The sequence below is a fragment of the Nymphaea colorata genome, chromosome 9, assembly GCF_008831285.2.
Source record: "Nymphaea colorata isolate Beijing-Zhang1983 chromosome 9, ASM883128v2, whole genome shotgun sequence".
NCBI classification, from domain to species: Eukaryota; Viridiplantae; Streptophyta; class Magnoliopsida; order Nymphaeales; family Nymphaeaceae; genus Nymphaea; species Nymphaea colorata.
This window is the reverse complement of record NC_045146.1, coordinates 24,387,993-24,415,158: the sequence shown is the minus strand read 5'-3', so window position 1 is coordinate 24,415,158 and position 27,166 is coordinate 24,387,993. Positions and strand designations below refer to the sequence as shown.

Below are 27,166 nucleotides of genomic sequence, written 5' to 3'. Positions count from 1 at the left end.
CACGTTCATTTTAATAAGAAACATAACTTGAAGGACAATGAATGGCAGCAAGATATTGGTAATTTTAGATCTTTCTTAAGTTGGTGACAGGGACAGTTTACCTTATTGTGATTTTTTTCTACCACCACTACAACTAGATTACTTGAAAATGGCATGGATAATGATCTGCCCTTTTTTCCTGCATTTCGTTAATTTTCTCAGAAATCCATAAAACCTTTTAACGTACTTATAAAGAACTGATGTCCTTCATGGATTATATCTTATTCATTGTTTAAGACTAATATGAGTATGACGATAGTTCTAAACCATGTCTAGAATACAAGAGCGGCACAGAAAACCTGCAACAGACAGAAGAAGGTGAAAAAACTAACTGAAATCAAATGCCATGAATTACAAATGGACAAAAAACTACAAGTAAAATCAAAATCACTAATGATAGTAACAATAATAATAATAATAATAATAATAATAATAATAATAATAATAAGAAGAAGAAGAAGAAAAGAAAAGAAGAATATCAGAGAAAGGCTGCATGATATACAATCTGCTAGTATTTCGTGGAAAAAAATATATACAAACATATACTAGAAAGTTGGTAATATTATCAACAAAATATTAACTGGAAATGTGCTTTTTATTTTTATTAGTTGCTATATATTCAACTCTTCAAAATAAATATTGATGTAAAGAACTTGTACACACACATACATACATATGTAGAAAGAAGTACTGGTAGTGGTATGCACAGGTGCAGACAATCTAAAATGTTCACAGAATTTGCAGGCTTCAGCAAACCGCAGACCCATCAACTCTGCTTATATATCCATATATCTAAACCCACCTTACAACTAACTAGCTCAGTTCATCATCCAAGATAGGCTAGGGGCAAAGGCATCACTCTCCTCGTATGTGCAATTGTTTCAACTAATGGTTCTCGTGGAATAAAATTTAACATATGGTTATTTGGAAATACACGATGTCTATAAAAAGAAAAAAGAATTATTTATTAGCTATAGGGAGACTAAAATCAGACAGATGTGAGTGACCTCTGAGACTTCAGCCATTGATAACTGGAATCTGGAAATCAAGAAAGGGAGATGGGAATAAGATCAAGTTTAAACTCTAAGAAATATTACTTGCTGACTTTCGTTCTTAATAAACGGCGAACCACCATGGACATCACCACCGCCATCCAATGATTTCGATTTCCTTGCATTTATCAACGAAAGATCAAAATTCTAGGAAGCAGCACGGCCCCCTTACAGACGACCAGAATTCTGAATACACCTTCTCTCCCAAGAAAGGATCCGAAATCAACCATAGAGCTGCAATTTAGTTCGTGGATTTCACCATTTGCTTTTAATTTTATTAAAGACCATCGCTCACAACGGATTACTCGGAAACGAAAACATGTGTAAATCACAATTAAAAAAAAAAAAGAAGAAGAAACGGAAAAAGCAAAGAGGGAAAAGCGTCTGAGATTCGCTCCAGAAAATCGGACCTGGGGAGAAGAGGGTTCTGCCGATTGGTGCTGTAGACCAGCGAGCCAGAGTTGCCGAGATTAATGGCGACGCTTCTGGTTGCGTTGGGAGCGAAGTAGTCGATCAGAGCCCCGCCATTCTTCAGGCAGGCGCAAACTGGGCTCTTCGCCACCGATTCCTCAAGCACTGCCAACATCCTTCCAAGCCGAGCGAGCGATAGAGATAGAAATAGAAACAGAGATAGAGACAGAGACAAAGCGCAAGCGAGGAAGAAGAAGAGGGAGAAGATCAACAATTGACGAAACAACGGAACTTCTCTGTGGGTTTTGTACGCCGATCTCAGAGAGAGGGGTTCGGTGGAAGGAAAATGGTTTGCCTCTTCAATCAGTAAATCAAGATCGATCGGAAAACGCATTAAAAAAAAAAAAGAAACATTAGCACTTAAATGCCCCAGCAAAAACTGATTAATAGACTTTTGAGAAAATCATAATTAATATACATTTATAAACTTACTTTTTAGAGACATTTCTGAACAACGAATTTCACCAATGTAAGCTTACAACATGCATTTATACACTTATTGTTTTGCCGATAAAATCAATCAACTCAAGCCTGATCGCAAGAGGCGATGATCAGTAGCTGGTCCGACACGGCATCTCCTGTCATTGACACCAAACCTACTTCTTGTTGAACTGTAACCCTCTTTCGTTCTGTCCTGCATCTTTCTGTTGAGTAGCAGATATGTTCAATGATTCTGAGGTTAATGTTCCTTTTTCTTTTGTAAATATGGTATAGCAGCATGGCTTTCTTAAGACGATTCATCTAGTTTAACAATTTTATCAAGATTGCGAAAGGAGAAGCTCAAGGGATGGTGAGCAATTTTGTTGGTATCATGTTTTGGAATTGCCTAAGAAACAGACAAAAGTCCTGAAAATTTATAAATTCGCGGAGAAAATGAACAAATATTTATAAATTCCTTTTTGTTTTTTTCGTCTGTCATGAAAAATAAAAACGACAATCAAACTCAAGAAATCCAACTAATCAAGAACACAGGGAATGAGGAGACCACAAGAAATGGCTGATAGGTCTCGTAAAGGATTTATAGAAGAGTTTCAGTGCACCATTCCCCATCAACAGAGTATTGATGGGTGATGCTGAGTTTGCGATTCTCTCCGAAGCGACCTTGATCGACTTCCCGTTTGATGTTGTTGATCAAGTACCTATGCACATTCCACAACTCGAACTCTTTCAGATTGGAAAACCCTTCCATGTGCTGCGGCACCATCACCAGGCTGCTGCACCCTTCGATCTCAAGCCTCTCGAGGCATGGAGCCGAGCCCACCTCCATCACCAGAATCACCAGTGCCGTCAACTTCACCAGCCGCAGTTCCTTGAGTTTGGGGAACAATCCTTCCTTGAATTCCAAATCTTGCCCCACGTATGCTTCGTACAGAGTGAGCGACGTCAGGTTTGGGAAACAACATTTTTCCGGCGAGAAGTTTGAGAACGGTTGCTTCGTCAGCTGAGAGGCGAACAACCCCAAGTGAGCGAGGCTCCTGAGTCGGCTGATCCATTCTGGCAGCCCGTCCAACCGCCCTGCCAGTTGCAGCGACTTGATGAGTGGGGGAGGCTTAAAGGCGTCCGCATCCGCGGCCTCCAATTGCAGGGGCTCGTCCTCGGACACGGCGACTATGCTCAGCCTGGAGAGGCGTTTCAAGTTTCCGAGAGACTTGCAGAGCGTCTTCCCGTGTTTCCATCTCACCCTGAAGATTTCGAGTTTCTTCAGTTGGGTCAAGGACCCGATCTCCTTCACGATGCGGCCATTAGCATTGACGCCGGTGAGGGACTGTAGCTTTTGGAGGTTGCAAAGCGGGCGAGGCACCTTGATCCCTTGGATGCGATCGATGGTCATGGGGAAGAATTGGACGTAGGGACACATCAACAGGTGGCACATGTTCTCCAGCTTGGACAGCCCGGAGGCCATCGTCCTGATTTCCGTTTCCCTCACGTCCAACGTCTGTAAATTGGCGAGCCTGTGGAAAGAGCTCGGGAGACGCTTTACTCTGGTTCGCCGGAGATTTAGATACCTCAAGTAAAATAGGTCCACCAGAGATTTGGGCAGCCCGGTAATGGGGGCATCCTGAAGATCCAACACCCTTAGGCTGCGGAAGCTGGCAAACATGTTTTTCAAGGTGGTGCTTCTTATGGAGTCCATGCCAAAGAAAAGAAGGGATCTGAGACGGCGCATTCTCAAGCACGACCTAATGGCTGCCTCGTCGGCCCGGTGGATGGTCAGGCGTCGAACTTTCTCGTGACCCTCCGTGTGGTGCTCGTTCAAGAGCGAGCCAAAGTCTTCCTCTTCTGAGATGGACAGCACTACGCTCTGAAGAAGGGTGTTGATCCTAAAGGTTTTCACTCTTTCCCTCTTGTTGGCTTCCACGACTTCGAAGACGCCCCAGCGAACGAGCTCCTTTAGGTATTCCTCTCCCACCTCCTCAAGGTTCATGCCTCTCCTGCCTTCTATAAGCCCTTCCGCCACCCACATGCTGATCAGCCTGTTGCGCTTGAACAAGTAATCTTCCGGGAATATACTGCAATACATGAAGCAGGGCCTGAGGTGCATTGGTAGTTCGCGGTACACGAGAGAAAATATGCTTCTCACGCTATCGAGGGAAGGGTTGGCGCTCATGGTCTGCTCCACCCTTTCCCAAGCCTCCTTGGTCCTCTCCTTCTTCGACATCGCCATCCCCAAGGCTATAATAGCAAGCGGCCACCCTCGGCACCTGTTCACCATCCTCCGGCATACTTCTTCCAACTGAGCATCGGGTGGGCAACCTTCCAGTTCCTGAGGTTGATTCGGGAAAGCCTTCCGGCAGAAGAGCTGCATGGAGGAACTCTCCTCCAATGGCTCAATCTCAAGGCGGCAACACTTCATGCCGGTACTTTCGAGGGAGTCCACCATATCGGAGGAACGGGTTGTGACAATTATCCTGCTTCCGCGGCCTTCGTTTGGTAGATGGCCTTTGATTTGTTCCCAGAACTGGACGTCGGACATGTCCTGCAACACGATCAGGTACCTTTTATTGGAAAGGTACTTCTTGAGCATGGTCCGGAGGGGCTTGACGTCCATCTTCTCCATCTGCTTGAGAACCATCTCATCCCAGGCGTCGAACAGACCCTTTAGCAGGGTCTTCATCAGCTCCTTGATGCTACGGAACTGCGATACGGTGGCCCAGGTGCGCCGATCAAAGCGTTCCTCGACTTCCGGGCTCTCAAATACGAGACTCACCAGCGTGGACTTGCCGAGGCCGGGCTTGCCGTGCAACGTTATGAGCTTCAGCCCCTCATCTTCATCCGTCAACTCTTTCATGAGAGTGTTTCTCGTCCCCTCCATTCCCACCACGTCCATTTGGTTGAGAGTGACCATATCTGAGGGAGCAGGAGGGCCGAATGCCGACTCTCCCTCTTCAGAACTCCTGAGATTGTACATGTCCTTCCGCTGCGAGATGCGGGTGATTCTCCTCCTGACGGTCTGTATCCGTGTAGCAACGACATGGCGAGCTGATAAGCCCTTGAAGCAGCAAAGCAGCCTGCGAAGGAAGGCAACTCCATGTTGTTGCCCTGCAACTCGGAGCACGAAATCGTCGAGGATGTCCTCCACCTGGTACGCGGCGCTTCTGACTTGTTTCACCCATGTCTTCACCCCTTCCTCCCTCTCTTTCCTCATCTCCGCGTCTTTGAGGAAGGACCTCATGCTTTCTAGCTCCTCTTTGAGCTCTTCTACTTCGTCCAGCACCCCGCTTAGCAGCATAACTTCTTCCATTACCAAATTATTCAATTTGTTCACTAGAAAACCAACTGCAGAGTCTGCCATTTCTCACTCTCCGTCGGCTCAAGGGCGTAACGTAGCTCTCAGGCGGGCAGGGCTACAAGACAAGGCACCTCTTCTTGTTCGATCACTACTCTTGACCGATTTTTCCTCCCTCCCCCCTAATCTCTCCCTCTTCTCAACGATGAAGGATGGCTACAAGCCTTGTGCAGGGGGCCGGATTGGCCATGTTAGAAAAGATGAATGAAATGGAGAACCTCGATGGCCAAATGGAGAGCCTTCCTTCCTCGCATTCTTATAGAGAGCCATTACTGAGAGAAACTTCGCCCCCTTTGAAGGACTTGGACGTCGAAGCTTCTCCAGAACCTCCCTCGCTAACCGGGCAACCTCCCTCTCATTCTTGTAGAGAGCCAAAGAAACTTCGCCCCCCTTTCAAGGACTTCGACGTCACTGGCCAAATCGGCAGGCTCCCTCGCATTCTTGCAGAGAGCCAAAGAAATTTCAAGGACTTCGACGTCGAAGCTTCTCGAGAATCTCACTGGCCAAATGGACAACGTCCCGCGTTCTTATATAGAGCCATTAACGAAAGAAACTTCGCCCCCCTTTGAAGGACTTCGTCGACGAAGCTGGGTTGTCGTGTGGGGTCTTGATCTGTAAATTGGTTGCGTGCACGAAACACAATCGAGCGCCAGCATAAGCGAATGGCCGCAAAATAAATGATGGTGGGAGCATCCGTAATAAACACAACGACCACGCTCAATAAATATTATTTAATCACACGTATATTTTCTTAACAAGAAAGAATATGCAGGCCGGTGAAGCCAGGTTTATTAATAACACTTAGTTATAAAATTTTAAACATTTTAGAGGCATTAATATGTAAATGAGAAAAAAATGCTCATAAATGCCAATATATAAATAAATAAAAAAATTGTGGTTCATACCAGTTAGCAATTACCGACACATAGTTCAGTTTCCACCCCTATTTTTTCTTTTTCTAAGAACCGTTCTCGGCCACGTTTGACAATTTGATCGTTATAACAATAGAAACTAACAAGTCGGATAAAAAATATGGAAAGAATACAGAAATTAAAGAATTGACATGTTTTAGCTCTTTGGGATTGTGAAGCTCGTTAATTTTTTCCAAGATTAAGGATATAAATGTGATTTAAAATAACCATCACATTTAAGAAAATATTTTAATATCAAATATTCATTGGTTCTTTTATTTATGCACTCCCTTGAAATTAAAGACAAAAGAAAAGAAGTCGCCAACTTGAGAGTAAACATGAGGAGTGCACCAGATTGAAAATTATTAATACGAGCCAAAAATATCATCAGAATTTAATGTTTTTTTTGTTTGTTTGTTTTGAAGAGCGTATGCATTTTCGCAGGTCGGCCGATACCGCCGCGGACTCTAATATGGGACTTTTTTGCCTGCACCTGGACCCGGATTCGATCCATTTTCCTCTACGCCCCCCTCTTTCCCGCCACCGCATTTCCCTCCACGCCTCTCCCCAAATATTCGACTTCCCCGCCATTTCATGGATCTTCAAACGGCCTCCGCCGTTTCCAATACCACGAGAGAGAGAGAGAGAGAGTGTGGGCAGCAGCAGAAGACCGCAGCAAGTTCTTGGGTTGGATCTTCTTTCTTCCTCAAAGTTATGTCAACCCAGGAAGATGATCTCGACCTCCTTCTTTCTTTACAAGATCGGGTTTCAGAGACGCCGCCCACTTCCCCTCGTACTACCCTTAATCTCCATGACGAAGGTGTCATTCTGGTTCGCTGTCCAAACCCATGAAAAGATTTAGGGTTTCAATATGTTGCGATTCTCTCATCTGCTGGTTATGTTTTTTTTTTCAGGGTATCTGTCTGAGGACGGGATGCGGAAAGGTCCCCAGAAAATCGACATGTCCGCGTTCAAGGATGCGGTCAAAGATTGCTTACACGAGGAATCCGAGACGGCACCTAAGGATGCTGGGTTGAAGGTCACGAATAGGACAGCTGGATTTGATATCGAGAAGTTTTCCGGTTTAAGAATAGGGTTTGTTGCGTTATCTTTGCCCTTTTATTGTTTACGCGCCACTTTCTTCATTTGATGTATCACTGGGAACTCCACCACCTCTGCAGAAACATGACACTTCCAACGAAAGTTTTGAATGATCGCTTCTCCGAAGTCCGCTTCATCCGACTGCCGACAATCGGGTAATTGCAACACCAGCTTCATCATTTGTTATTAGTCCCGGACTTTGATTTATATCTCCGGCTATGTTTAATATCGGATCATGGTTTCCGTAGGAATGTCTTGGCGGCGAACGACATTTCCGGCCATTGGGCGACCATTGGTGTTCTTGCGGAGAAGGGATCCCCGCGGCAGAGTTCTAACGGAAAGAACTTCTGTATCTGGAAACTCGGGTGTTTGAATGGTACAACTGTTTCTCTTTTCTTGTTCGGCGATGCTTATGCTAAGAATTGGAAGGAGACGGTGGGGTCCGTGTTTGGTCTGTTCAACGCTGGCATTCGTAAGGAGACTAAGGTGTTCTTATTATACTGAAACCTCAAATTGATTGAAGCAGATCCGTCCTGGATTCTGATACCCTTATTGGATGCTCTTTGTAGTTAGGGTGTTCCATAGAATTTACCATCTATAATTTGATTTTTCAGGGTAAAGAGTTTTCCTTAAGCGTGTTCTCTGCGAGTCAGATAGTGAAGTTGGGGACTTCTCTCGATTATGGTGTTTGCAAGGGAGACAGGAAAGATGGAACTTCTTGTTCCATGGTGATAAACAAGTAGGTTCCCGTCGTTACGAACATTAAGCTTGCATATCGTTTGGGGATTTTCAATTATTGTGGCTGAGGTGACAATCTTTTAGTGATGCAGCCATTCCTATAATAATATTTACATTTACTTGAATAATCTGAATGCGGCACCCAAACGTTCAAATATGGAAGCTACTTTTATAGATTAGGGTCCTACCTTCCAAATTAATGATTTTTGTTTGTTATGAATTATTTTATCTTGAACGTGGTTTCAATCTTGGTTTATTTCAGTGCGATCTGTTGCAGAAGTAGACTCCAGAGTTGTTGAGAGGACTACATCGGCCTTCAAAATAAACGAAATACCACCCACCAACTGAATCTCTAACCTGCTCCATTTTCTTGCTCTGTCCATTGAGAGTTACACTAGAACATTATCCATTCGGCATGAAATTTTGCAATACCTCATGTTTTGCTCGTTAAATGCCATTTGAGTTTTGGCTTGTAAATATGGTGTTCATATTGTATCCGGATACAATTACTGAAGCGTTCTCTTTCGATTAGAAAATTAAATTATGCCTTGACCATGACCATTTCACTCAACGAGGAAGACCATGCATATGTGTGACCATTAGGTTAGGCAGAAATAGGTGCTAGGACAACATCCGGCGAGGGGTTTGCAGTTCGCTTAAGTTCCTTAACGTTGGAATAGGACAAGAGTTGATTGTTGGCATGATTCTCCTGCTATATATATATATATATATATATATATATATATATATATATATATATATATATATATATATATATATATATATACACACACTAGTGTTCCTCTGCCTAATTGCAGCGTGCCAACTGTTAAAAGAATAGTGTGCGCGAGTACAGGTCATATTCCTATATAAATGGTCCTTCCTATGGGCTGAGGCATTCTTAAACAATTACATTATATGTGCTGCTATCTACTTCATTACTGAGCAGCGGATAATGAAGCTGGGTTGTCAGTCTATTTCCTTTCTCTATCAAGTGACCCTTAATTCTCTTCAATTTGAACAATATTCGCTGTACGCGGTCCTGTTGCAGCCACTTCAACCCTGGCTCTTCTTGTGTGGCACTTATTAACATCCAGTCTGTACATGCCCTTTTTCTGTTGCTGATTCTTTATTATTTCATTCTCCTGTTCGGGGAATTATTATTTTTTCAAATTGTATGAACATTTGTTGGACTTGCTTCTCTTTCTCTGCATTTTGATCAGAAGTGTGACTGGTTGTGACTTATTTAATTATCGCTGACCAATGATCATTGATATAGAAGAGAAAAACTGTGAAGCTTGTAGAAGAATTTTTTGGCACTAGGAATATTTGACTACTTATACATTCACTACTGGTTTCAGTTTTGCAATGATCAAGGCTACGGACACTCTACATTAGGTAAAGGACTAAACCAAAAAGAGGAAACAACGAAAAGAAAAAGGAGAAAAAAACACTAACCGGGCTTGATTGCTAAGTCCCTGCATCCTTGTAATGTTCATTCTTCAGATGCAGGTGTCCTATTGCAAAACTGAAACCAGTAGTGAATGTATAAGTAGTCAAATATTATCTCGTAGTTTTCATGAGAAGATTTATTCGGACTACTTTGTTTGGCTGGCAAGTGTCATAATAAGCTTTGCATTGTATTATGACCTCTGCAAATTACCATATTTTTCTGCAATGTGGTTGTCCTTGTTCTGCTCTGCTGCATGGATGTAGCTCAAGATATCATTCTATTTCAGCATGTCCTGGAAAGTAATAACCAGTTAAACTGGTTGGCTATGCTAGAATTTGGAACAACCTTCAAATTATCATACATATGTATTCAAGATTCTGATATTTCATTCTATAACTCTGTTGCCCAAGAGGTTGTTTCATACGTGACGTGACCTATTTTTTGATAATATCTGTAAGTAGACTCAAGTTACATTGTCTACTCTTTGTAACTTGTAAGTAGTATTTGCATCTTAAATATCTGGTCTGACATATTGCCTTTCATCAAACAAACAGGCGGCAGGGAGTCTACTGCAAGTACCATTCTTCAGTAAGAAACGACATTTAATTTTGTGGTCGGTTCAGATACGTATGATGGTTCATGTGTCTGATGTTGGGGTTTGTTTGAATTTTCAATCAGAAAGAATCTAAGAAGTATTCAACAGTGCGGGCAGAGCTGAAGGGTGGGTGAGTGACCATCAGCTGCTTTAGACCGAGTTTAAGACGACCAAGCAACATTTCCTGTGGTTGAACTGTTGAATCTATCAGCTCAACATTGACTTTCTCATAGCTTATATGTTATTGAAATACTAATCTTTACTAATATTTTCTTTGACTAATTAGTTATTTTTGCCTATGATCATGCAGAAATATCGGAAGGCCATTTGGACAACGTCTCAAGTCAGAAGGGATTTACATGGTCTCTCCCTCAAAGAAGAGAAATATGTCCAACCTGGCACGCCCCGCAAAAGTTTTAGACATAGTTGGCCTGCGGCAAGCTCTTACGTATGTTTCAAGAACTCAGATGACTGATTACACGGAAAGTTTTAGACATTCATTATAAAAGTCCCTCTACTTTATGGGTTGCAGTAATGCGGCGGAGGTGACAACAAGGCAGAACTCACAAGGAATAAGATTTCTATCAGAATTAACAGGTAGATTTTTATGTTCTATTCTGTTCATCTTGTGATCGACGATCATGTTCCAAGGGCATTTGTTTAATCCCTTCTTGGATTCCATTAGCTAAAAATGATCGGAAGGATGCAACTGGAGGACAAGAGCTGACGAGCCAACAGAAAGGTAGTCCCAAGAAAAGGTAATTAGATTGATTGGGTTGGATCTTCTACGTTTTCCCCCTTTTGTCTCGCCTTTTGCTAAGTGGTAGTTTATGAAACAAACAGGTTATCCTCAGCCATGGGCATGGCTGCAAGCATGGTTATAAGCAAACAACGAGAAGCGAAAAGGACGAAGTGCGACAACGATTTGGAGGACGTGATTGAATTAGAGATAGTGGATTGAGATTAAGAGTGATCGCTGATGGTCGCCATTTTCCATCTGCTATGGTCGATCGTCAGTCAGAATTTACAATTAACTGGCGGCACGAAGACTCTGAGCCATTGATTTCCTGTTTTAAGGAAGCCGGTTGCTTCAGAAATTTTTTCTTGTAAATGCCAATGCGGTTTAAAATAGACAAATAATTCGGTTTTTATATATAATCTATTATCATTCTTGCGGAAATCTGTCCGTCTTGTCGTTGAGAAATCCTGGATTATTCATCTCCGGTTCATGAAAAAACCTTTCGTGGTCATGGATGACCTTCGGACCCAAAAAATGGATTTGGCTGATTGGTGTGGTCCAGACAAAAAGTTGAACTGAGCGGAAACGTAGACAAGGTGAACTAAGTTGGAGCTCGTCTTGAAGCTTGTCACAGGTACCTGGTTCGGATCAAAAGCCTTTTAAGGAAAGTTTATTTATTTGTTTATTAAAATCATCTAAGGTTATACCGGGTAATGACCCCAAACATAGAATATCTCCTCATCAAATATCTGGGTCTTCCTTAAAGGCAAACTCTATTACCCCTCTCCCCTACCGAACTCTTTAATGCGAAACATTCCAAGGAAGCTCTCAGAGACTCGTTGGCTGATTTGGGGAAGGTTAGGGCTTCCAACAAGAGATACTGAGGATTTCTGGGCGGTGGCTGTCTTGCTGTTAGTATGGAAAATGTCACATTAGAAACGAAATAATGTTTACATATTCTGTGCATTAAAGAACATACAAAGATTAACTCCAAGTGGAGAATGAGACTTCTGTTGGATGGCTGAACTCCACTTCACCGGCATGGTTCATGATAAATATATTCAGTGTCTACAGAGGGCAAGCTACCCATATGCAATTGGAAGGCATAGCTGTTTTATCATTGTTTTTTTCTTTTTGAATTTTATTTATTTATTTATTTTGGGTTTGTGGAGGGGCGGGGTGGGGTGGGGTTTGGCAGCTAGATTATGAAAGCCAGTGAATGGAAACACTGGGAGAGGATTTTGAAGGACATTAGCAATTCACATTGCTGTAACAAAAACCTAAAGAACAGATAAGTCTCTCTACAGAGCTGTCATGCCTAATTACAGGAAATTAAAGTCGCGACTGTAATATTAGATTCTATTCCTGCTCATTTTGCCACTCTTTCCTTCCAGAAAAGGTGGAAGGAAGTCCAGATTGGGCTGCTTTTTGATGCATTGAAGTTACTGTACGTTGTTGCAGAACATTTATTGATATTAATACAACTGGCCCGGTTCTGTCTTCCCACAACTTATCTTTCGAACAGATATAGTTTAGATGTGAGTCCGCGGTTTACTGGCTTCAATCTTTCTAGTCATTGTGCCATGATCTGCAACTATGCAACAAAAAAATGACAAATGGTAAAGTCAGAGGGAATAACCCTGTCATAAAATAACTGTTGGCATCCACTCCCGAAGTGCAGAGCTCCTTTTGGATTCGGGTTCATTTGTGGCTTAGAAAAGTGTTCACTAGAATCAAACTAAGGACAACCATTTCTTGAAATAAAGGTGGAGGGCCTACCTCCACGCAGACGTTCTCCGCAGAATCAAACTAACGACAATCTTTTGTTATCCATCTCTAGGTCGCTAGGTTGCCTTCTAACAGCTGCAATTCACGGATGTACTGTGTACTCCTGAAGCACATCATTGTCATGCAGAGGAATTATGGCGAGAATATGAATGGCGATGAAAAGCGCTTTTCTTGAATGTGTTTGAAAGAAACAGAATAATAAAATCCGGTATTCGATCATCCTTAACTAAGATCAGCTCATTTATAGCTTCGGCTCGTGTAAAAAATGTTGCCCATGAGAATCGAACCATGCCCCGCTTGCATGACAGCCATTGCCTTCCTACCAACCTCTTTGGATCATTCATTAGTATTTCTTTCACCAAAGGCAAGCAGATGCAAACTTGTCGCCAATTTTAAAAAAATGCAAAAGAAGATGAAAAGTCAATTAACAGACAACCGATATTGGAGTTCGAATCTCGCAAAGTAACAGAAAGAACTTACTTTCGGAAAGGAGATCATAAAGTTGATGAGCTGTGGAGACTAAGCTAGCTATGTTCCTTGCTTGTGAAGTTGCTAGAATCATTAATTAAGGCCATGAGCTAACAGACTTCAATGTTAAGTAACACGATCTGTTTTATAATCTGGTGAAGGTTGACATCAATCTTTATCATTCAATTTGATAACAACGCAAGGACAAGAAAGAGTAGGCGACCTGCTCTAGTGGGACAGGCGATTAGTTCGCGGAACCAACGGAGTTTGTGCGCGTTGTTTTTGAGCTCCTTCCACCAGACTACATTTCGTTGCATTCAAGTAGTTGAAGAAGGTCAAAAGTTCGAAACCCCACGACTGATGTAAAGAGAAAACAAGTTAGACATTTGGGTGCATTGTGTCTCGGACCACATCAAGACAGGGTCAAGTACGATATCGCGTTTGTCAGTGTGATCGAATATCTCGGATGGCTTCCCACACCACCTGGGGCAGGGCCAAGATTTTGCCATTTGAGGGGAAGGGGCCAAATTGTCCGGAGATAAATTAAATATAAATTTTTGAATTTTTTCACAATAGGCCCCAAACTCATATTTTTAAAAAGTTCAAAATGGGGTGGAGGAGGGGGAAGCCTTCTATATAAATTCAAGTCATGTTTTACTTGTTGGCTTGGGTAAGCGAGACAAAATCAAAACCCTTATTCAAGGTTTGAAGGGACTGCGTTGGTGTATTCTTCAAGGTTTGAAGGGACTGCGTTGGTGTTTAGTATGAGGCATCCGATATACTTAGTCCTGCGATATTCATGCCACTCAAACCAAGTCTACCAAAATGACTTGGATAAATAAGGTATCCTTCTTTCCAAGGATTATCGAGAGTTTGAATGAAAATTGAAACACGAAATATATAAATTTGACGTAAAATCATCATATACATATACATGCATGGAGGATTCACATTTTCTTGCGGCGCTGAATCTTGCTTGGGGCACACAAATCAAGATTTTCTCCCCACATGGCGACGATCCAAATACAAAATCCTTTTCACGAACTTTATCATGAAATCATTTTCTCTTTCACATTGGCGGAAACTGAGTGTGACATCAGCTCTAACTCGTTTCATATTGGCCGTCGTTTTTGCTACTTATGTGAGCAACACGGGTATCTTCAAACATATAAAAAGATTTATATTTTCAAACAAGTCTTCCATAGAAAGCATTATCACATGGGGGTGTGGGTGCTGATGTCGACATGGGTAAAAAAAGAAAAAGAAAACTAATTTTTAAATATATTTTATTCCTTTATTTAAATTTTTATATAATTTTTTTGTTTTTTTCAAAGACATTTTAAATATGTTTGGTTGATCAAAATTTGGTTATCCCAGATCCAAATTCTTGGCATAAAGCTGGGGGGGGGGGGGGGCACATAATTTAGTGAAGGGAGGCAGGTAAGGTAATGGGGCCATGTCTGTTTCAAGTATTTTGGTCCCTAGACTTGCTCCATCAACACCACCACAAGCATCCATATTCTTTCAGGAGTCAATAATTTTATTCCCAACCACCATCTGCTTGAATAAAACTAATATCCCTAGCTCAGTGGGCTGTCAATGGGGCCCAGCCATGGGTTGGATCCAGGTGGAACAGGTCTGGATCCTTCTGGTTAATAGGGTCAGTCCTTGGATTTGCTTTAATAAGATGACTTCCATTGCACTTTAAGTCTCAAATGTGAGTTGGATTAACTTTGATGTCACCTCACGAATAATCTCAGCTTATATACGTATCAAGCTCATAAAATACGTAGATCGGGTAAATATGAAGACTATGTAAACTGATGAGGAGGTGTCTGATCGACTTGATTGATGGGTCATAAGGTCACATGCATAAAATTACCTCTCAAAAATATTTTCTAAGGTAGATATGTTTTTCTTCCTGCTGCTTACCCTAGGGCAAGAAGATTAAGATTGTGTTTCCTCGACACTAAGCCTAGGCAATGAGCCTGGGTACTCGGTACCCGACTTGATCAGGCCTAGGGCCGGGCCTGAAAAAACTGGCCCTGATTGGCTTGATGGGCTCGGTTAGGCCCAAATAAATTTTTTTATTTTTTCATTATTTTTATTTAATAATAATATATTTTGTTATTAAAAATATAATTTATGTTAAACATTTATTATATATATATATATATATTTAATCGGGCTGGCTCAAGTATCGAGTATCGGGCATGTGCCTGGGCTCAGGTTTCGGGCGTCGGACCGATCTGGTCCCGACTCTTATCTTGGCCTGATGCCTAGGTCTACTTGATACCCTAAAAAACATAGCTTTGTGAAAATTTAGTGTTTTTTTAACCATTTTTTGAAACATGATTTGCATATTTCGGAACAAAAATAAAATATCTTTTTATGAATAATTTTCTTTTTTTGGTGGGAGGGGGGGGGGGGGGGGTTTATGATTGAAACCTGAGTTTTCTTCCCAATTCCAGTGTTTGACTGTGACCTAAACTTGCCTTAAATGGCAAAGTTGTCACTCAGCCAGGCTAAGAAAGAATGCTTCTGAGCATTTGCAAGCTGGTGATCAATTGGTAATCCAATTGGAACCCCATGATCCAGAAAATGTGAAAGCAAGTCAAATGGTTGGTCCCATGTGTGATTGAGTAAAGAAGGGGCCAACTGGACTTGCCTTCAGTTTGGAAGAGGATGGGATGCATTTGGGAGAGAAATCTCATGTCATTACTACAAATTTGGTGTGACCACTCTAAGTTTAGGCAACTTCCTCATCATGATAGGACATGCCAACTAAAGCATTGTTGTTCTACCCAATCAAACAATTAGACCACATTTGACAGTTGGAACACTCTGTGAAAACTTTATAAATCCGTTCCAAAAATTCAATCAGATACATGCGACATTAGTATTAGAATTAAGCGTCGTTCCAAAAATACATGCGACATTAGTATTAGAATTAAGCGTCTTTCAATTTTTGTGGCATATTCGTGAAAGACTCACATAATGTTCCAGCTGCCAAATAACCCTTAATAATAACACTCATAAAGATACCAAAAATCAACCACTTATTGGCCTCACCTTTCTAGTGTGAACATCAAAAGAGGGAACCGGCTTTGTGAAGCTGCTTTGCTTTAATTAATGGTACTCATAAGAGATCCATCCACTTGGCTACTTGAATCAAATAAAGTTGCTTTATGTTTAAAGCAGATAGATCCGACCTTTCGCAAAAATCATGCGGCTTGGAGACCAGTTCGTGAATTTCGCGTTCAAGTTTCAAATACCGAAAGCGAACCTTTTAGTTTAATCTTCTTCTTGTACTTTGGAAGACAAAGAATGAAAGGTATCATGGAGTGGAGCGCAAATAATTTGAACATTTGAAATTCGAAAAAGGCTTAGTGAGCGCCCTCCAAGGAAATATATTTCAAACTAGGAATGAAAAGCTTGATTGCTTTAATCATTTGAACCATGCTCATTCCCATTGCCTAGTAAAGATGGGCATTGGCCTATATGGGTTAATTTATCTTGTTTTTAAATATTTTTTATAAACGAAATTCAAATTATTTTAACATTTTTTAATTAAAAAAATAAGAAAAGCAATTAACACTATCGTTTGGGAGCACAAGCGAGTCAAGCTCATTCCCTCAAGACATGGGTAGAGAGCACTATACTCGTCAATTAGAGTATCGCTCATCCTGTGTTTGTAATTGATCGGAGTAACACCAATGAGAATCGAAGTAAGGGTCGCTTTCATCTACGTAGCGCAATTAACATGATTGGTTAATATTTGTTGTGCTATGTAGAGCATAAGTTAATAAAACTTAGACAAACGACATTCTATATTTCTTGGATGACCCACATGTTACATTTTGTATTTCACATATACAACACCTATCATTATCTTTCCAATCATCCAAGAAGAAAATCCTCTAAAAAAGAGAGACACCATGTTCTTGTCTTGTTCAATAGAGAGAGGGAGAGAGAGAGAGAGATTCAACGGATCCCATGCATGTGACTTCATTTACGCATACTGCCAAGGAAATGCCTTGACTTCCAAAAGCCTAACTAGCTTTTTTACCATCCCTACGTGATGTAGGATTCCAAATTTTCTATGTTAAAAACACAGGCTATAAAAGATATAATATTTCCAGATTAGTAGGCCATTCTCTTCACATTTTCAGAAATTAAAAGGGTTAGTTTCTGCAGCGACTACTATAGGTGGCACATTTGTATCGATTAACGAAAGTTGAACCAATTATCATTTTTTGATGGACATTTGGGTTTATAACCAGCTTACTAGGTCACATCTACCTTTAAGATAAAAAAAATATGACATTTTTTATCCTTTACATAATATCACAATAGGAGAGCTACTGTTGGTGTGATCAACTCATAAAATCTTTTGTTGTAATGTCGGTAAATCTGTACATATTTTTGACCCCATCACTTATAGTTAATTGAATGAGTTGAAAGTGTTGTTACATTTACATTGAATGATTTAAAGAATTGAATTATGTGTTGTTACATTTACATTAAATGATTTAAAGAATTGAATCATAAGTTTATATAAATACGAATGAGATTTAAGTTATTCATTTTATCTCTCATAATTAATTGAATGACCACCGACACCAAATCCACTAAAAAAACTCATGCACTTTTTTAATGACACTTTCTATTAACACAAGCTTTTTTTTTTTTTTTTTTTGTTTTGGTTCGGCGAAGCAAACCAAATTTTGAAAGTGGAATAATCTTGGGGTTTTGTACTAAAAACAGTTTTTCTTAAATAAACATTAATGCTTTTGGATAATTAAAATTAAACAAGCGCGTTTCGTTCATGAACATGAAAAAATTGTTGGAGTACGTACACGTAATTTCACGTGGTCATTATACATATATTTTTTTTAGCTGAATTTTTGTACGTGAAAGATAAAGGTGCAAGTCACTCCCCGTACTATAATAATTTCTTTTGTTTTATTTCATAAAATATAAATTTGAAAATTGATTTCAGTTGGCCGACAGGACAAAGGCATTTACAAGTTGTTGGTGCTTTCTTACATCAGGATCCCAAACCCACCCCGAGAGTTTCAAACCGGACCCAGGTCCAGGTTGGAACTAGTAGGCGTGGGTCCCGATCCGGTTAAAGAATACGGGGATCCATTAGGCGTTTTAGGTATAAAATCTGAACAGTGTTCGTCCGGTCTGGGAATATGCAGGTCCGGTTCTGGAACTCATGGACTTGATCTCCTAGATCCATTAAAGCTCCAACAAGAGATACCCAAGTCCCATCCACATGAATTAAATGCAGACATGAATGTACTTTTCACATAGTAATAGCAGGGTGAAAAAAAAAACAAAACAAAAGATTTACCACGAAAGAAGCTGTGAATCTTTTAAATGTTCAAATAAAACTTAATAAAAGACAAAAATTTTATATGATTATAATACTTGGGGATAAGAATAGTGAAACATTTTCAAGTGGATCTCTCTCATAAAGTTTTGAAAGTACAAAAGCAACGAATGTGATCTTAAACGAACTCATTAAAAAGGTTGGAGTCACAACATCTTTTAAAAATAGTGTTTAAATGCCTTGTTTTGGTCCAAACAAATTAAATCCATGGGCTCGATCCAGTATCAAGTCCTTTGTTTAAAAAGGGTAACAATATGTGTTGTTGGCTCGAATATATGTAAGTGGAATTGGGTCCGCACCCATCTATGTGTGGGTTCAACTTGACCGAAAAAGGGCGAGCCCACGTTGACCTTGTCCGTTTCTCATGGCCACGTTGGGACAACAAATTTAGGTGGGTGACTACAATTTAAGCAGTATTTAATTAAATAAAAAATTAAACAATATAAATAGAGGAGGAGGGAGGGGTGATCAGGAAGAAAAAGAAAGAAGAGGAGAGAGAAAGTAGAGAGAGAGAGAGAGAGAGAGAGAGGGGGGGGGGGGGAAGAGAAAGAGCTGTCACATGGTTGGCGACCGGTGCGGACGCAGTTTGATCCGGGCAAAAGGTGTGCACCACCCCCTGCCCTAATTCCCTCTCTCTCTTATTTTTCTCCGATTTTCTCGCTATTTTCTATTGGAAAATCTCTGCCCTATAATGAAAAAATCCCTCCTTGCCTTCTGACATTTCTCCCCTCAAATCTTTGTTTTTTCCTTCTTCTTCTGCGTCTTCTCCGCTCTCTCTCTGTCTCTCCCTGTTTGAATTTTGGAACCAGGTAGAGTTCAGATCAGAATGAGAGGGTTAGGGTTTGGTTTTGATTTGCGCATTTGGGTGCTGACAATGTGTTTTCCTACTTTTTGATGAATATTTCGTTTTTTCTTCGTTGTTCTGCTTGTTCAGGTGAGGAGGGGCGGAATGGGTGTGATTTGCGCTGTGGGTGTGGGGATTGGTGAGTTGTGGTTTCGTTGTGGTTTCGTTGCTCTGGTGTTTAGCTGAGGAGGAAGGGAGTAAGGAGGCGGGAGAGAGGAAGAAAAGGCGGTTTCTTTCTTCGTTTCCCTTTCTTTGGGTTTTCCCCCTTCCGTTTTTGTTGGTGGTGGGGAGATCCTGCCCCTTCTGCCTTTTAGGATGAGCGCCTCGAGGTTCATAAAGTGCGTTACCGTGGGCGATGGAGCTGTGGGGAAAACCTGCATGCTGATTTCTTACACCAGCAACACGTTTCCAACGGTATGAACTAGGATGTCTCACTCTCTCTCTCTCTCTCTCTCTCTCTCTCTCTCTCTCTCTCTCTCTCTCTCTTGTTTTGGTTAAACCGTTGGATTTTTTTTTCTCCATTTCATGATTTTGTTTTTGGGGATCTTGACGGTGAATTATGGGTTTGGGGTTGCGTTGCCATTTTGCAGTGGTGTTGAATGTTGTTTTTAGGAGTGTTTAGACGGTTGGGGCTTGGATTGACTCGTTTAGCGCAACAATTTCGTTCGGGTGTTGGGAGGGGTTGGGGTTGGCATTGTAGTTTTTGTAAATTGTCTCAAAAGTGTCATCCTTTTACGTTTCTTTTGATGAGGTGGTCAGGTTGCTAGGAGCGGTATCGTGACCATAATTGAACTGCTTTGATGAAATTGTTGGTTATTAAAATCACATGCTTGATTCGGTGAATTTGGGACGGCCCTCAAAAATTTTGAATCCCTCCTTTCTTTTTTCTAGAAAGAGTAATGGTTTCACTAATTCCATGGAGGGAGGTGCTTTATTTCAATTGTCAGTTTCTGACCATGGATTTTGATGATAATAACAGGATTACGTGCCCACTGTGTTTGACAACTTCAGTGCCAACGTTGTAGTGGATGGGAACACGGTTAATCTTGGGTTGTGGGACACAGCAGGTAAAAAACTGCGAATTCCTGTTCGTGTGTTCTTGTATTTCCGACTTGCGTTTTGGCCTCCCAAATCAAACTTTTGGAAAAAGACAACATCGCCACCGTTTTGTCTTTCTGAGCTTTACCATGCTGGGGCCATTATATTTGGCGGTTTTGGTTGTTGAGACGGTCTCAGGTTGATTCTTCCACAACCTTCCCCGGTCTCGAGCATAAAATTTGGTGTTCCATCGTTATTCTTCTTCCGACTTGGAACTTTAGCTTTGGCAGGAAATGCAGTTTATGCCTGAATTACATCAATTAGGCTTGTTATTGAAAAGGAAGGAATTATTTTCAGACATTTTAAACTTGAGTTTCAGAAATCATCCCGAGCACAGGTTCTTGTACTTGTTGTAACAGGTGGAACTTTCATATGAACAGGGCAAGAGGACTACAATCGGTTGAGACCTTTGAGTTATCGAGGAGCAGATGTTTTTCTTTTGGCGTTCTCCCTCATTAGCAAAGCAAGCTATGAAAACGTTTCCAAGAAGGTGCATATATATCGGGTTAAAGTGGTTCCAGGTCAGTAGGAAGGGTTTGCTGAAGTTTCTGATGTTAATGTTCTCGCATTTCCTTTGCAGTGGATTCCTGAACTAAGGCATTATGCTCCTGGAGTTCCTATCATTCTTGTTGGAACAAAGCTTGGTAACATTCTTACCTGATCTTCATCTCGGACATAGTGAATTATGTAATGACAATGCACCTTCTGGTCTTCTTCCTTTTTGATCCAATACACATCTGTTAGTGTTAAGCTTCCTTAGATATTATATTGCTTGTGGATGACGAATTTTTGGCTAGCCTATGTTGATTGTTCCATGAGTGAATTTAACCAAAGTTTCTTCAAGTTGGTCTTTGTTATCTCATAATTTTCAATCAATGCAATTATTACTCGGGATGTATTTGGGCCTCTTGAATGAATGAGATCAGAGCACATGCCCGCCTTTCTTTTCTTGTCTTATTTCTTTGGTTTTTTATTTTTTATTTTTTTTTGTGTTTCCTCCTGCTCTCCAACTATCTTAATTTTCTACCTGGATAAAGAGAATGTCTTGAAACAGAAGGAAACAGATCACTTTATTTAACTGCACATGTGCTTGTGGGTGTGTGTGCCCATGCAAGGGTATATGCATGAGAGATTCGTATTTTAAACTATTTTGTCTTCTAATCAAAGTACTTCAGGGAATTGATAAATATTTTTTGCTTAACCTAAACAGGGTAGATTCATTTGTTTTCATGTTAAAAAATTAGTTTTCCTCTTGTCTGAATAGATATTTAGTTTTCCTGGTAATCAAGTTTTTGAGCAAAAGGAGCCATTGTTAACTCCTTTTCAAAATGATGCTTTCAGCTAAGTAGCTTAAGCAAAGTAATTGTGGAAGTTCACATTGACTATGCTGTTTAGGATAGTTTAGGACTGTTTGGCCTGCAAACCACTACAAATACATATGGCAGATGTTTAGAAAACTATAGGAAATTGGGTAGTGGGTACATGATTTGTATAAGATGTTGCAACTGCTTTCTTCTCTGACTAGGACATTCCAAGTCAGTTTGGTATACATGAAGTCTTTGTACATTTAAGTGGTGCTATGATGGATCTTCCTGGGGTTTTGGATCGACTAGTTTGATTCACATTAGGTATATGACAGGTTGGATATGGTGTTGTGAAATATGTAACCTAACCCATTTTTTTTGGGTTAGAAGTTAGATACTTAACATGATATACAACCTTTTTTTTTTAATATTAAAAGATCGCTTAAAATTTAAGTCAGGAACATTGCAAAAATTATAATAAATAGGAAACATGGTTTCCAAAAAACTCACAAGTGCATGCTACAAATGAGGTTAACATTGTTCTTTAGAAATAATTAAAGTTAATAGTTTAATTTACTCTTACATTAAATAGTTATCACATAAGGTGTAGTGTTCCTGAAGTCTTGAACAATTTAATCATCAGAAAACTTAATATTTTTTTTTTATCTTGGATGGTAGAATCAGGAACGTAAGATCCTAATGAAGTACCACAGAATCCCTAATTTTGGTGCTTGAAATAAGCCACAAGGGAAGTATTGTAAATGACACCGGATAGAGTATAGTTACACTGTTGACACTAGTTTCAGGGACATATCATATGGGGAAATCCCATAGTTGCAACATGCTACAATACATAAGCCAACAGCCTGAGGTGTCTTGGATACCTTTAAGCTGTGGTCATTGCATTATCTTTGGGAAATTCTGACAGTTTATTTTTGTTTCCATTAGAAATTGCAGCTGACACTTAATGCTTCATCTCATCTGGGTTACTAATCCTACAACTTATGATTGCTAATTTTGGGGGCAAAAGGCTCGATGGGTTTTAACGTGCAATTTTCCTGCTAGTTGCTTTGGTTTACGTTGTGGTCGTTGCATTCTCTTTGGAAAATTCTGATGGTTTATTTTTGCTTCCATTAGAAATTGCAGCTGACACTTAATGCTTCATCTGGGTTACTAATCCTACAACTTATGATTGGTAATTTTGAGCGCAAAAGGCTCGATGGTTTTTAATGTGCAATTTCCTGCTAGTTGCTATGGTCACTACTAAGAGAACAGGATATTCTTTTAGCTGAAACTAAGTAGGAAAGAGGAGTCAAGGAGTTAGTATTTGCTTAACATTGTCTATAACCTGATATAGATGGGACTGATTTTTTGTAGATGAGAGCATAAGCCTGCTAGTTTAATAACTACATTGGTGGGAATCTGAAATTGTTTTTTATTATTTTCAAGAGGAGTGGTATCTTTTCTATACATTTGAACTGCATTTTACATTTTTGTGATAAACATGATGCAAATATTTTTTGTAAAACAATCTCAGTTCCCCATAAGAAAATATTGGAACCATGGTAATTGAAAAGATTGGATTTTCTATGCAATCCATGTTTACTCTGGAGACCTGGGGATTCAAATGCTGCTTTTTAAACTTAAGTTTCCTTAAAATTATTTTTTTTTCTTCGTTGGGACACGCTGAGATCCTCAGGGTAAATTAATCACAGCTAAACTTTGTGGCTTGTCTTGTTTCCAAGCACTGGAATTTGTGTCCATATTCTATGATGTCTAGTCCCTTTTCATATTAACTTGGCTTGATGCCTTTCTTGCCTATTGGGACACAATCTTTTTACATGTTGTCATGCAAGCCTTGGAGATGGTAGTTCTACCTCTCAGAGTCTCAGGTGCAGGCAGGCTTTTAGTTTGGACTTTGCTGGTTTGTAATTTGGTTTTCAGCATTTAAGAAAGAACTTATATTTGAGCTTCTTGGGATTTGGGAACTGGTTAGTTGTTTGGCAGTTCTTCCTTTCTCTATTGCATGCGTGCATGTGTGCCTCCTTGCTCGAATACACATATGTGCATGCCTTGATTCACCATCAGTTTTGCATTTTTGCTGTCTATGCTCTTTGAGAACGTGATCAAGTATGATGATCCTTTATGTGGTTCTTTGGAAAAGATTTAGTTTTAATTTTTAAATACTAAAGACTCCTTTGATTTCTTTCTCATGATCGTTGGATGATTGATTCAAGTAACTGACATAAAGCAGAATTTGAGAGGAAGGATAAATATTTTGGCCTTGTATTGAATGGGTGTTGTTTTGTGCTGAAACGTCAGAAAGACATCTTAAAAGATTTTTTCCTGCTATTTAGCTTTGTTTGTGGTTGGGTGAGTCTGTTATTTAATGTATTTGCGCGCTGAGGCTTCTGATTTGGTTCTACTGGCTTGTTATCTGGTATCTATTCAAACTCTTGTGCTAGCTTCCAAGAAACCCTCTGCAGTGATGATTTTTGCAGAAGTGTATCCCACCAGTGTACCTTACTAATGAAAGTATGGGTAAAGTGTAAAAATGGATCGCCAATCCTCTTTTGAGAATTCCACCTGTGAATTTCATGGATTGTGGATTTTGTGTGATTGTAAGCATCACCTGAGTATGTATATATAACTTGGTTGAGGGCATGAGGATTGTCCATCCTGCTGATTTGGTTTATGTTTTACGTTATTGATGTAGTGTTGCAACAGAAAAGTCGGTATTGAAAATCAATGAATGTTCTTTGCGTTTAATTTCCAGAACATGTTGCTTAACAGAGGTGATTGTCTGTTTCAGATCTTCGAGATGATAAGCAGTTCTTTATTGATCATCCTGGTGCGGTTCCAATTACTACTGCTCAGGTGCCTGATCATTTCTTTATCTACCCATCATGTTTCTTCCGCATATCAATGAAAAGGGATTATTAGGGACTGAATCTTGATTGTGCAAAGCCAAACCAAATGAAGTGATTCTGTTGCTTGTTTTTATGACTGCAGGGAGAAGAGCTGAGGAAGTTGATCGGAGCACCTGCTTACATAGAATGTAGTTCAAAAACTCAGCAGGTATGGTTCAACTTCAGCCATGTTGGGCCTGGTACAGGCAATAATCTTCATGATTCTTATTGATGTGCATGCTTGCAGAATGTTAAGGCGGTCTTTGATGCTGCTATCAAGGTGGTGCTTCAGCCCCCAAAACAGAAAAAGAAGAAGAAGAGAAAGGGACAGAAACAGCAGGTCTGTTCCATCTTGTGATCAAGATATGTCGAAGTGGATGGACCGAACCAACCATTAATCCTCAGACTCCCTTCTCAAGATTCTGAGGAACCAGGTCTTGGTGTATAGTCGACTGACACTACTAGAGCTTTGAAGTCATCAGGTGATTTGTTTCTCCGAGTCTTTGGTGATGTCATGGTGCAACTCACATGTGGTCGCGGGTCGCCATCTGGGTTTAGCTTCTGGTCATTGACAGACGTAAAAGATCCCATTGGAACTGTTTTTCCAGCATATGGACATGTTATATTCATATTCTGTATCTTTATTTAGACAACTGCAAGGTTTGACATCTTCTGGCAACAGCTTTGTTCAGATAAATCACTTGGTAGTTTTTTATTTGATAGTGGTTTGTTTCTTGCTTATATTCCTCTCTGCTGCATCACTCTGACAATTTTTGCATGGTTGTATTCTCTGCTGGCGTTTTGTACATGCTCTGGTGTTTGTCGTTTTCTTAATTGGTAGGTGGTTTGGTGATTAATGTGTCCGCTTTCCAGATTGTCAAAAGGCTGCTACGAGTCTGTGGATGCACCCCCTCTTTTTCTACTCTGATTTTCTTGACCTGAACTCCTTTTCGTTCCCGTGGACTCTGTACGTTGTGATATTGGGTTGATATGTCTTCGTGGGGAGCATGAACCTAGTTATATTGACAGCTGGGTGTGTTTGTTTTGCATGTATTATTGAACTTTCTCAGATTCCGATTTGGATAAGTCAGAGAAGAATCACAAAGTTGTATAGTCGTTGAAATGTGTTGTAGCCTCGTTTTGTACGCTTGAAACAAAAGCTTCTCTGTGATTCGCATGTTCGAGGCCTTGCTAGAGGCGTAGTTATCGTCTCAACGGGTCTCTCCCTCGTCTATCTAGCGTGCGCGTCTGCTTTAGTTGAGAAGGAATGGTATTCTGTTTAGAAAAGCTTGGCTGATGTTCTGCGGAAATTGTGAAAGTATCATGCTAATTGGGGGCGTCGGACTGTAAGCTGTAAACTTTTTCCTTCTTAGGAGCACTTGATTAGTGAGACAATTTTGCCTAATGAGCCTGGAAAGCCTACGGTTTTTCATGATATTTCACTTTGGTGCGGATGTCTCATTAGCCCCGCAAAGCCAAGTGCCTAATCAGAATACGGCTGAGTTTTTTTCCTCATGATAGATGACTTGGCTAAATCTGTAAAAGCTCTGGTGGACGAGGAACAAGCTGTTGTGCTCAACTATAACTGGTCCCCAGCCTGTGTTCGTCTCATTAGTTCAAGTGAATCAAGCGGATAGGAGCTTGATATGAGCTGAGCCAGGTTGACCGGCCAACTAAGTTCAATTTTCGGCCCTACTAACAAGGGCGGTGGTTCTTCAACCATCATATTAAGCAGACCATTAAGGGGAATGTTTGAGAAAACATAATAATGTTACATATGCTCCGCTTAGGAGGAATGAAGAGAAGCTTCTCAATGCGGCAGCCTCAACTTGGAGACTCAAAGAGGAAAAAGGAAACAGAAAGAAGGAAGACTGATCAACGTCGCAAAAGGATTCCAGTGATTAGCTTTTAAAAAGATGGTAAAACATTGGCCCGGGAAAAGTTGCTGGTATAGCAACCGAGAGGGACGATGACTGCAAGAGAAAACGAACTCCGATTTCAAGAACAAAGATTGTCGTGATGTAGAAAGGAATGGTTGGGCAGGAAGCAAAAGCAAGGGGAATAGTGCATTTCACAAAGCTTTTTTTTTTTTAACGGTGGTAGAGGCAACGTATTGAATGAGGCGCATGTGTCTTCATGATGATGAACCTAGGCTTGTCCTCTCGTGGAATTTTGCTTGATCTACATGAGATTCTGTCTTAGAGGCCTATCTCTGACGAGGAGAAGTGGGCGCATGGATTCCATGCCCATACTCTAAAGCTAAGAACGAATATCATTCTTTTGGACCATTGAAGAAGCTTATTTTAATGCATTGACCATATCTGATATGCTGGCCCTTGGGCTTTGATATTTTTTGTTGGGTAGCGTGACCTAACTACAGTTAATCCTGGGCGAATCCTGTTCTCCACCATGCATGCTTTGAAACCCAAAAAGCTTCACCCTCTCCCCGTAAAAGGTCAAGCTAGAGC

The 27,166-nt window shown here is 40.5% G+C and overlaps 3 protein-coding genes across 3 annotated transcripts; 2 read left to right on the top strand and 1 right to left on the bottom strand.

Moving 5' to 3' along the window:
• Positions 1 to 2,389: 2,389 nt before the first annotated feature.
• LOC116260423 (disease resistance protein RPM1-like) lies at positions 2,390 to 5,807 on the bottom strand. Its single transcript, XM_031638759.2, has one exon. The coding sequence runs from the start codon at positions 5,353 to 5,355 to the stop codon at positions 2,581 to 2,583; it is 2,775 nt and encodes a 924-aa protein (XP_031494619.1). The 5' UTR covers positions 5,356 to 5,807; the 3' UTR covers positions 2,390 to 2,580.
• Positions 5,808 to 6,879: 1,072 nt separating this feature from the next.
• Positions 6,880 to 11,327, top strand: LOC116260431 (uncharacterized). The gene is made up of 11 exons (XM_031638768.2): positions 6,880 to 7,080; positions 7,175 to 7,355; positions 7,442 to 7,516; positions 7,610 to 7,847; positions 7,976 to 8,100; positions 10,107 to 10,140; positions 10,231 to 10,277; positions 10,458 to 10,595; positions 10,680 to 10,744; positions 10,833 to 10,905; positions 10,991 to 11,327. The coding sequence occupies exons 1-11, from the start codon at positions 6,975 to 6,977 to the stop codon at positions 11,106 to 11,108; spliced, it is 1,200 nt and encodes a 399-aa protein (XP_031494628.1). The 5' UTR covers positions 6,880 to 6,974; the 3' UTR covers positions 11,109 to 11,327.
• Positions 11,328 to 19,167: 7,840 nt separating this feature from the next.
• On the top strand, positions 19,168 to 25,439 carry LOC116260433 (rac-like GTP-binding protein 5). Its single transcript, XM_050079456.1, has 8 exons — positions 19,168 to 19,352; positions 19,478 to 19,801; positions 20,367 to 20,454; positions 20,866 to 20,975; positions 21,066 to 21,129; positions 24,602 to 24,666; positions 24,802 to 24,867; positions 24,946 to 25,439. Exons 2-8 carry the CDS (start codon positions 19,703 to 19,705, stop codon positions 25,054 to 25,056), a joined length of 603 nt encoding a protein of 200 aa, XP_049935413.1. The 5' UTR covers positions 19,168 to 19,352; positions 19,478 to 19,702; the 3' UTR covers positions 25,057 to 25,439.
• Positions 25,440 to 27,166: the final 1,727 nt, after the last annotated feature.